The following is a 12,147-nucleotide window of genomic DNA, read 5'->3' as shown; positions in this document are numbered from 1 at the left end:
TATAATCACAGGAAACCTTTTACCTGAGATGACAGTCAGACCAATCAGAGGCTCTCATCTTGTCCAGGGACCAATTAGAAGTCATCATTCCATCAGTGGGTCAATTGCCATGTCATCATTGATACTAATTACAACTGTGTCTCTTGTGTCCATTTTGGTGGTATCACCTGCTATAACTGCAATATAATATATATAATACTCGTACGACCGGGTTTGTTCTTAAACAGAACGTACGAGCGGTTTGTGGCATAACCAATTTTCTTACTTATAACAATCTCTTAACGAAATTTACAAGTGGTCCAGACGTAGCGTAAGAGTCATGAACAGACAGTCTGCCTTTCTCCACAAGGAAAAAACACTAATTTGACCTGAAATCATAATGCCTTAATCTGAATGAATTTAGAGTTTAAATATGATTCTGAAATTACCTACAGGAGAATACAAGATGCAACTAAGACAAAGTTAATGCAAAACTGTGAGGTTTTTAATATTTTATTATTGTTATTGGCGTATTTTGGCAGAGAAACGTATACATTTCAGTAGTTGTAAAGAAAAATGGCTCAATTCAACAGCAGCCTCGGGGTCTTTCTGCAGGTCTCTGTCCAGCATCATCTACTGTTACATCTGACCATGTATCACCTACCGCAGGCCATAATAGTCTCTCCTCTAATATCTCCATCCCCCTTGATAGAAAGCCACATTCAGGCAACAATATTGCCACTAAACATGTTAGTGAAGGACATGAGCCAGAGTTAAAGATGTTCTTGGGAGGGAGATACAGCACCGATACAACAGAAACTGTACCACACACAGTATAGAAACAATTCCACATATTAGGGTACAGGTCAAAAAATATAAAGGGGCACAGAACCTTTAAAATGCAAAGGGACAGTTTAAATCGCCACCAGATAAAAAAGGCTGAGAGCAAAGAAAAACCAGGAATCTAAAGTAATACAGGAAGCAGAAAAGGGACACTCGGAGTTAAGACACACAGTCCGTAAAAGCCACCGTCCTAGTGAGAGCAGATCCATGTCTCGAGCATTTTAAGAGCCCTCCCTTACCATTTGCAGTGAAAGGTCAGGTAGATAAAGTAGTGTAAAGACAGAAAAGGCAGATATCACCTGATAAGTAACGCGCAGTGAGTGTCCTAAATAATCCCATTATGCCTGTGAGACAGAGCACCGAGGTTATGTGAAGATTGTAAATCAGTGAGGTAATTTAGCATCAACTATTTATATGTTTGGATCATTTGCTGGATGTAGCAGGAGCACATGTAGAGACCTTGGAGAGAGTTGCATATAGAGTTCAGTAAAACTATCGATCGTGTTGCCTGGAATATGTGTGCAGGATAAAGAGGCAGTTCAAGGGGAAAACCCTGCCTCGTATTTTAATGCATCGCTACAGCGGTAAATGCATTTTTGCGTTTTTGCACCAACGGATCTCTGAGCTTGATGTATTTTCTCCATGTGCTCCATTTCCATAACAGTTTAGCTTTCAAGTTGTAGCTAAGAGCACATAACGATCCAGTTGCAAAGGGGTGTTACTAACGCGGTGCATGCCGAAATAGATTTTTATGTTTTCTATTTTTTTGAATTATTAAAGGTTAAGCTCTTTGTGCATGCAAAGATTATTTATTAAATTATTTATGTCCTGGCTTTCAGTGTTTTTTTTTTTATTTTTTTATTTCAAGTTCTAGTATCGGTCTGAAATAATTTCATCAGAAAATCTGATTTCCTACAGTAGCCTCCACAAGCAGTTTGTTTGAGACAGTTCGAACCCCACAGCCAGCCAAGGGCAGACCTTTTCATCGCCTTCTGTTTTAGAAGAGATAATGATTCTCTTTTACTTGGAATAGGATTGCATTTTCTATCTCTCTTGTCCTCTATTCTTCCCTCACCTTTACCTTTCCATCCCTCACTCTCCCCCCCCACCCACCGCCTCCCGCCAGTTGGCCGCTGCCGGTGCTCCCTGCATGGTGGCGATGCTGTATCGCGCCGTCACAGCGCAAGCGAGGGATGAGAGACAAATCAAAACCACCTTATTTCCCCTCAGTCCCTCTCACCGTGCCAGATTGAATTTGAGGTTTTTCATCTTCTTTCTCATCTTTCTCTTTTCCCTGCCTCCCTTGGCGTCCACTCAGAATTACCTGGAACCAAACCGTCTCACAACTTGATGGCGCGGTATCGTTTATGCATGTGGAGGGAGATAGTCGGCAGCCCTCAATGTTGATTCTTTTGACTCACTTTAAATCCTCTGCTTCAGTCGTGTGTGTGTGTGTTCAAAAATGGTCAATACTAAAATCTATCAAGGATCCCGCCTTGCCTTTACCACTGTCTTATAAATCATCATGCATGGAAATGTCTAAATTGATTCTGCATGCTTTGATGTACAAGTTGTAAAGAAATTCAGAAAACAGCTATTTTTGATGTTCTGTAACTTCCATTTCTTGGGCAATTTTGTTGGTTAAGTGGTGTAACTGTTTTAAATCCCCTTATCGCTAAATATAAACCATGAGATGTCTCTAAGCTATCTAGCCAATCATTAATAAACATTACGTTGGAATCAATCCCTCTGTAGAGAATACTGGAATATCATTTCTCTGTATCGACTGTAGTAGAATACGTAATGTTATGATGGAAAGTATTTGCTTCCCGAAACTCAGTCACACTTTGGTTCTGAAGTCATTTTAACAAAGCAGCTTACATACATAAAATAAAGAAAGAGGGGTGAATATTTTTCATATTACAAAGATAATACAGAGAGGAAATGCTATTATAACAATATTAAAGAAAATGTTACTGTCTTTCAGGGTTTATGGGGATCCCTGTAGGCAGAATATATCAGGCAACTAGATGTATTTTGTCTATAAAGTCTGGATTGAGATTATTTAATTTGTGACTTTATATTTACTGATGTGTTTGACAGAACAGTCAGTTAAACACAGAAAAGAGAAGAGATACACAAATATGTAACACATACATACAACTCACTGATGTGTCTTGGGACAACAACTAATTTTCACTACTGATTAATCTGCTGATTATTGTCTCGATTAATCGATTAATCGTTTTGTTTATAAAATGTCAAGAGTCCAAGTTGACATCTTTGAATGTCCAAAACCCAAAGATATTCAGTTAACTATCATGTATGCCAAAGAAAAACATTAACTTCTCACATTTGAGAAGCTGGAACCATCAAATATTTGACATTTTTGCTTAAAAATTACTAAACAATTATTTGATTATCAGAATAGTTGCCGATTAATTTTCTGACGATTGACTAATCGATTAATAGACTAATTGTTGCAGCTCTTGATCTGTACTAATAATGTTGCGTCACTGTTACACAGACTGATTTTCTCGTTGACATTCAGTGTATTTCTTAAGATGACAGAACGGGATCGTGAATCTCACTCAACACACAAACGAATATGTGAACTTTCATTTTAGTTAACAGAATGCAGTGACTAGGTTTTTTATGAAATCCGCAGTGCCCTTTAGGACTGCGTAGCCATTTACCTCTAGATTTACTTCTCAGGATACACACACACACACACAAAAACTTTATGAATTCTTTGTGGGACTCTCCCCACTGATTTTTAGGATTACTTACAGATTTATGACCAAGGTAGTCTCATCTGAAAATCAAAACCGACAGGCACATTTGCATTGCGTGCTGAAACTACACAGCAGTGTGTGTCGGAGGAATGAGACCACTATCTTGTTTTACATTTGGTTTTGCACTTAAATATATTCAGTCTAATTAATTTATTCACAAGTGCCCAATCCCACATCTGGCTAGGCCATTAACCTATACAATAGACTTGATTTGGCTATTAAAGACCACTTTGAGATGTTAAAAATATTCATAGCCAGAAAGTTAACCTCAATAATTAAAATCTTGGAGCCATAAAATTATGCTGCAGCTGTAACAACATGAAAGTAGTGCAACTAGTCTTGTGTGCAGATGTGGTTCTGAGTTGCTGGAGGAGTACGGGGGGCTTTGGGGGGGCACCTGGCTCCTACCTGAGAAAAATGACTCTCATCTTCCACTCTGTTGGACCTACTCCCACCCATCTTCCCTTCACCCCACCTTTTCTTTTTCAATTATGGGTTGGAATATGAATCTTTAATAGGGTGATAATTGTGCTAGCATATTTGCTGTCACCCACCATTAGCCCAGATTAATTAGCCCATTTAGTTTAGCTTAAGAAAGTGTCTGGCTGAGGAATGGGGGCACTGATGGAAGGCGGGTAGAGCGAGAGTAGAATCAGCACAATCTGTTCTATATCATAATGCCATCTTTCTCCTGCTTTTCTCTCTGTCTCTTTGTGTCGTTCGCCTCTCTGCCTTTTCCCTCTCTGCCGCCTTAACTCTCTCTTTCCCTCATCTAACTCACTCTGTTAGTCTGTTTCATCAGTCAGCGCTCATGTGCCCTGCTCTCAGCAACATTTTTTTTTTTTGTTGGGCCATGACTTTTCAAGTGGTTGGCAGGGAGACTGATGAGGAAGTCATGCGGTTGAAACTTTCTTATAACTATTAATTCTGTAATTAGCATAATAGCATAAGCCAGTGGTGCAACTTGTTCAACTAAGCCTCTTTTTTTTCAAAAGCTATTTTTGGAGGATTACCAGAAGTGAACCTTATGGTTGATACAAATCACTAAACAGCTCTGCCATAATCTCTACCATTACCAAGCTGTGTTCCTAATATTCTGTCCTCCCTATTAACATACATGAAGGGGGTGAAATATATATAGCCTTTCTGACAGTGTCAACAAAAACTGAAAATGTATAAACTTCTTAAAAGTAGAATTTATGGCAGAGCTTTTGTATTGGATTGTGTTAGATTGCACAGGTGTTCCTAATAAAGTGCTCAGTGAGTTTATATGTTAACAATGGATCAAATGTGTAATGGCAAAGGGTTCTCTTGTAGTAAGAAACCCACTTGATGATTATCACTTGACTCCATAGTTCCCCTCAGCTCCACAGAGCATTTTAGCATCTTTTAGCTCATTGTTTTGGTTATCAGTCCCCCAATTTTACGGTTTTGGTTCACTCTCATCCACCTTGTTTCCAGCCACAGCAGGCAGCTGTTTTCAGTGGAAAAAGGGCTGATAACCCCACTGAACACTACCAAAAGACACACAAAGTTAGCAACTAGCTAGCAAATACAGTGGAGCATTTAGAAGCTAAAGATCCAGAAGTTTCCTGTAGAGCAGAGCTAAAAGAATCAGCAAGTGGCCTGAAACACCACTACAAATGAATACCAGTGTTGCTCCATATCTGCTGGATGTGTAAATAATAAACTGTTTGCTAACGAATATTTACATAAAAAGTTCAGTCCTAATTTGACTGCAGTTATTTGGATTTGACCTGCTGGCTATTCACAAATGGAGAGAGATAACAGGTTGACATAGTTGGTTTATGTCTTGTCAGTTCTGACCAAACGCTTCAACAAGGTCTAAAAAAAACGGCTCACTGGAAGTTTGGCTTTCTTAATGATCCTCATTGGCAGCTTTGGAATCAACCATATAAACTGGGGAAAACTAAAATAGCGAGAGAATTGGATGATTGTCAACGTAATTAGCAAAAGCAGCATTAGCGTACATTTCAGATTGCAGAAAATCATTTGATTTAGTGTTACTGTGAAAATATTGCTTAATGGAGCTCTCTCCACCTGCGGATACTGTGTGTGTGTGTGTGTGTGTGTGTGTGTGTAGCAGTGGCAGTGACTTGGCCACATCACTAGCTCTGTATCTCTCAGCAGGCAGAGGGAAATGAGGTCTAATCGGAAGGATATTAAAGTCACAATAGACTGCTCCTGCTATTAAGGCCTGTCAGCCCCGGCCTCCTCTCTCACCTTGATATCTCCCCGTTTCTGAATATTTATATGCCTACATCAAGGGCTACTTACACTGTGCAATGCATGCATGTTTCTTAGTGTGTGTATGTGTGTGTGTGTCGGTGCCACAAGCTTTGAAATTTATCATCGCTGTAGCTGTTCAATGTCAATAGCTACTTTGAATGTGCATGCGTATTACTCTGTACCTGCTTAAGCAGTCCACCCGTCTGTCCTCTGATCCCCAGGTGCAGCGGGGGCGAGGCTGCTCTCAGGTCAGAACAAACCCGTCGCCATGGATGTGGATGAGGAGGAGAATATGAGTGAGTCTACTCAGCTTCGTCTCGTGTTGCCTTAACTCGTGTTTTTTTGTGTTTGTGCAATAGCTGATCTCTGCTTTAAAATACGTCTGCCTGTATTTTTTTTTTTTTTTGTCAGCCCGCATGTCTCCCCTTGTTTGTCATCCTGTCGTTCTCAGATGCGTAATCAGTATGAACACATCTTGCTTACTTATATTATGCAAATATAAGTATAGTACTATTGCTTAGTGCAATAGTACAAAACTAATCAAACTAAATGCAAACTGAATCTGTAAATGCAAACGTGTTTTCTAAAAGTATGCCTCAAAAGCAAAGATGATTATATCATTTAGTCGCCCTTCTGTCAGATTCCATAAGTGTCATTTGTCCTTACCTGAGCCAAGAGACAAGGCTCTGCAAATAAATACACTCACTTATCTAACTGAAACTTTTTACAAAAAAAAAAAAAATCATTACATCTAAGATGCTTCAGGTCATATTACAGATTTCCTCTACTTTCATTTCCCCCCTTTAGAAAATCCTCTCCTCTCCAGCTTATTGAACTTTAATTAGACATTTTGGTTTGAACTCAGTAACTGAACCTCAGAAGGCAAAGAAAGTCATGAGTGAATATCTTTTCCCCGCACTTTAACAGTTTTGAACTTACATTCAAAGAGAGCTGTCATCCTAGTAGAACCCTAACCTACAACGCAAACCAACAGCTCTTGTTGTAGTGTCACACTTTGTGTTTTTGAGATGAGAAGAAGCATGTTGTTGCGTTAAGTCGAATAAGCACAGAGTTGCAAAATACCCTTTGTTGTCTTCCAGAGGCGGCTTCTGTCTTACATTTTAGCTGCTAGTCAGAAGATGTATTTGAAGATAAAAACACAGTTCAAGCTCACACAAGCCTATTTCTTAAATACCAAGGGAAACACCAAAGAAACACATGAAAGAAATGTTTTACTTTTATGTGACAACCTTAGCAGTTCTTTAAATTCTTTAATCACATGAATCAAAAGTCCAACTAACAAGTTATACTTAAAATGAAGTAGTGAAAAAAATACTTTGATTCGGTTCATGCAACCACCACGGGGGATTTTCAGCACTGAAAAATCCAAGCATATGGGAGTTTTTTTTTGTTTTTTTTCTTCTTGCGAAGCTAATGGATGCTGATTACACAAATGCTGGCATGATAATGACCACAACTGCATATGTGTGCCATAATTCAAGTGCATGGTGTCATGGTTGTTGCTCTTTTGTCCTCAGATCTGGCTTTAAGGCTTCAGAGTATCAGCATCATCCAGCCAAAAGTTATACATACTCTTCTTCTTAAGTGATCAGTTTCCATTTGAGCCCTTTAGATACCCCCTTTAGTGAAAGTTTATATATTGTGTACTGAAAAATAAACTATTTATATATATATTTTTGCTGTCAAAAATTAATTTGTAACAGAGAAAGGGAGCTCCGAGTATTTGTGTGCCATTATGTTCATTGTATTTCTGTTTAGCATGCTAGTATTTTCATTATATATAGATTTATTCTGATTTGGAGTATTAGTGACTATATCCCCTCCTGTTATGATCGCTAGCTAAACATGTGTGTAAGTATATTATGTCTGAATCCAGTAGGTAAAAGCTCTACTCATTATATCTTTTGCAGAGAAAAAATACTGTATATTTTAAAATAAGTCATGTAGAATGAAAATCTAACTCTGTGGTAATCTTGTACCATTTTCTCTGGGGACATTCAGTTGTTATTACTTATTACATAACAAATGCCCCAAAAATCAATGGTGGTTAAAGGTCACCGGCTGAGATTGTGTCCCTGCCCGACACACAAATTATACCTGTCACCGTTTTGATAAGTGACAGTTCTCCTTGGTTGTTGTTATTCTGTCCCTCCTTTCCCTTTTTCATCCCTTTTATCTGCAAAACTCCATGAAGAATGCATGTACAACCCAAAAAAAATCTTGCATGTTTTCAGAGCTCATGAACTGAAGAATGTGCAGTTTGTTATACTTGATCTTAGGAATACATTTTTAATGTTTTTGTTTTGTTTGTTTGTTTTTTTTTTTTTTTCTTGCCTTGAGACATGTCAATTAGAGTATGCAGATGGTAGCGGCATGTCAGTGCATTTTGAAAGCTAGAACACTGTGATCTCTGACAAGCTCCATGGGTGGGATCTCAGAGGCACAGGGTCATATGAATGGCGCCTCATTAGAAACCGCTTTTGAATTCAGATTTTCCTCATTTTTAAACGACAGTCATTCTTTTCAAATTCTTATGCAAAGGGAGGTAAACCTCACATTTTGACCTTGTACCCTGTCGCCAGTCAAGCCTTTAGGATCCTGCAGTAGGTGGAGTCCTCTCCTTCTGCCTCTTTGATGTATTCTTCCTGTTTGCCTGGTCCTCAGCTCCTCCCCTGCACTCCTCCCCTGCACTCCCTCAACCCAACCTACAATCCCACTCATGCACACTGCGGCCTCTCTTTCTCCTGAGTACCGCAAGGAGTAACCTATCAAGCCTTTGCTGAAGGATGTTATAAATGAAAATTTTTGACAATATTCCATCCACTTTGCTAACTGGGTTCAGTGATATGTGTTCCCCAGTGTATTTATATAACAGCAGTTTAAAACTGAACACTCTACATCATTTCCCTGTAGGCAGCAAAGTGATAAAATGGATGAGGAATAGCTCTGTGTGTGTCTGTTTGTATGTCTTTGTTGAGCGTTGATATGTATGCGTACAGTTGTTTACATTTATGTTTTTAGACCAATAAAAAATGAAAAGTATATAGTAGTTGTTTTACTCATGAAGGCTTTTTTCCCTCACTTTCCCCTGACCCTTAGAATAACAAGCCTATGTGACATCTTTAATAATGAAGATATATTAAGAGATTAATTTCAAACTTGAATACCATTTGACCAAAATATGGGCCTAAAGATTCCAAAAAAAAGATTTCCATCAATGTTTTGAATGTGGACCAAGGTACATTTTTTAGGACCCGTCAAGAGCTCTACATGTGTTGATGTTGTTCTACTATTTAAATGGATATGAGTAGACTATAGCTAAATATGTTCAGTCAAATTTAAAAGCCAGCTTGTCTTTCTGTGATAAAGGAACACAAATCATTGGTTCAGTTCCAAAGAGTGATAAAGGAATCTATAAATTTTGCATTTACAAGATCCTGCAACGAAGGCGTTGTAAGTTACTCTTTCTGGGCACCGCAGGTTCGAGCAGCACCGACGTTAAGGAAAACCGAAACCTGGACAACGTGTCCTGCAAAGACGGTGTGGGTGTGGCTGAACAGCTCCCCAATGGAAGCGGCCCGGCCAGTCGAAAGCGCCCCCTAGAAGAAGGAAACAATGGCCACTCGCACTCCAAGTTCCGGGCCAAGAAGCGTAAGAAAACACCAGGGCCAGTCCTGCCCAAGAATGCTCTGATGCAGCTGAATGAAATCAAACCAGGTCTACAGTACAAACTGCTGTCTCAGACAGGACCGGTCCACGCACCAGTTTTTGTCATGACTGTGGAAGTCAATGGACAGATGTTTGAGGGCATGGGCCCAACGAAGAAGAAGGCCAAACTGAATGCAGCTGAGAAAGCACTGCGTTCCTTCGTCCAGTTCCCCAATGCCTCTGAGGCACACCTGGCCATGGGTCGAACACTGACAGTGAACACAGACTTTACATCTGACCAAGCTGACTTCCCAGACATGCTCTTCAACGGCTTTGAGACACCAGCCGTACCTGAAGAGTCCTTCTATCTAGGTTCCAATGGTAGCAGCTCGTTAAACTCACTAGGGGAGTACCCACTGCCCACACCACCTGGCAGCAACCTTGTCCAGGCACCACTGCCCCCTCCATCGGCATTCAGCTCACCCTCCAGTGGCAAAAACCCTGTCATGATCCTCAATGAGCTCAGGCCGGGCCTCAAATATGACTTTGTGTCGGAGAGCGGTGAGAGTCATGCCAAGAATTTTGTGATGTCAGTGACAGTGGATGCACAGACGTTTGAAGGCTCAGGGCGGAACAAGAAGCTGGCTAAAGCCCGGGCAGCGCAGGCCGCCCTCTCAGCTCTCTTCAACATGCAGTTAGACCAGACACCATCCCGGCAACCCATACCAAGAGAGGGATTGCAGCTTCACCTACCCCAGGTAAGATATTTTATCTTCCTCATAGATTGTCATACATGTACAGAATGTATCAGACCCAATCAGAACATAAACCCAACATTTTAGTTAACCATAAAAGGAAAACCTCTAGGTCTATCATGTTTTAAAACTCAGTTTTCAGGTTGACGGTGATCGGTTCTGCAGGCCTGGAAAATATGAATGATTTTTAATGACCACATTGTTTGGTGAATTTAGTAAGCCAAAGAATCCTACTCATTCTTGTGGTTGCCACGCTTAAATTACAGCAGGCATCGGGCTAAAATGCCGCATGCATGAAAGCTTGAAAGCTCTTCATCATAGAGTCGCTTATTATTGGCCACAAATATGAGTGCAATCACACTTTGTTTTGCATCACAGCTCATAAAATGAACATTTCAGGTCCATGGCCATACACCCAAGGGTGCCATAAAAGACAGCTAAGTACTGTTATACTATAGGATATTTAGTTTGAGTATGGGTTAGGAATTTATGAATATTTAAATATGCTTTGGCCAAGGCCCTCTAATTTGAAGACATTACAATATGCAGTAGTCAGTATTTAAATAGCCTCAATGTTTAAGTTTATCACTAGAAATAACTGTCAAGGTTACAAAACGTTTTATTTCCAGAGGTGCTTTGCTTTGCTTTGAAGGAACGCAGAGGCATATTGCTCACATAGCTTTAATTTTTCAGATTCTGCCCTCATTAAAGCTGTCATCTTCACCAGGCTTGAAACATTGATTATTAAGATATAACAAGAGAGTCAAAGATGACAGAACTTGAATTCACAAAGACTGAGACTGGTTTTCAAAGCAGGTACAGCTGTGATACTATAAAAAAGAACATATTTTTTTAAACATTACCATTTTTACAGGTCTCCTAATCATAAGATGCCAGCTCCTCGTCTACATCTTACTTCTCCCTCAGTTGAAGTTCATTCGCAACAAACAACATCGTCACGCCTGCCTTCAGTTATATTTTTCTACCTTGTTAAAGAACAAAAGTTGTCAGATGAATTATAGCTTTATCCTTAATGAATGTTTACAAAATGAATGGATGTTAAATGATATCCTCGTCATGATTTAGTCCGTCCTCAACAAGCTGACAGAAGACATGGGCAAAGCTTATCTGTAAAGAATTGTTGTCTCATAGTATAGACTTCACCCGAATCTGTTGTTTGGGTTGCAGAGAGAGATCCGCTCCCAACTGCTTCAGCTATCAAACCTTTGCTGTTCAAGTAAATTATCATCAAAACTTCATTCACATCATGTTAGTACGGACTAAGGACAGGTGGTTGGTTTTATGCAACTGAGATAACACAGTCAGCAAAGCTAATCAGTGTGACACACAGTCAACAGTCCCCTTCCCAAAGCTTTTTTTTTTTTTCTTTATTTACTCACTCTCTCCACTTGTCAACTGATTTATTCGACAAGGAACCCGATTCAACCTTAGAAGCCACACTAATTCATCTATTAATTCCCTGTCACTTGGTATTCACTCTCTGCAGCCTGTTTCCATCTGGCAAGGCACTAATAGGGAAAATAGTTCAGTCATGGTTTGAGTTGTTTTTCTTGAAGTCCAAACTATAAAAGCCAACTCGAACCTTATGGTGTAATTGATGATAATTGATGATAAGTATTCCTTCGCTCTTTCCTGAAAGAAAACATTTTGTGGACATACAGTATGTGTTTTGTGTCCAAAAAACAAAAGTAAGTGATCATTACTGTTTTTTCACCCCTAGAAATTAAGTCATTTCTACACTATAGACGACCTTGGCATTCGAAAGTTAAACGATTCGTCTGCGAGTGGGTGACTCCAAAGTAGGAGAGAAGTAATATTGGACTAATCTCTTTAAT

At 39.6% G+C, this 12,147-nt stretch overlaps 1 protein-coding gene across 1 annotated transcript in view; it reads left to right on the top strand.

Moving 5' to 3' along the window:
• adarb1b (adenosine deaminase RNA specific B1b) overlaps positions 1-12,147 on the top strand; it is a 116,407-nt gene that overhangs the window by 90,173 nt on the left and 14,087 nt on the right. The window contains exons 4-5 of the mRNA XM_042425949.1: positions 6,089-6,163; positions 9,369-10,294. Coding sequence (XP_042281883.1) covers positions 6,136-6,163; positions 9,369-10,294 — 954 coding nt within the window. The 5' untranslated portion in view covers positions 6,089-6,135. The remainder of the gene's footprint in view (positions 1-6,088; positions 6,164-9,368; positions 10,295-12,147) is intronic.

Source organism: Thunnus maccoyii, chromosome 11 (genome assembly GCF_910596095.1).
Source record: "Thunnus maccoyii chromosome 11, fThuMac1.1, whole genome shotgun sequence".
NCBI lineage: Eukaryota > Metazoa > Chordata > Actinopteri > Scombriformes > Scombridae > Thunnus > Thunnus maccoyii.
Note: the sequence above shows the minus strand (reverse complement) of the source record. Positions and strands in the feature narration are given on the sequence as shown.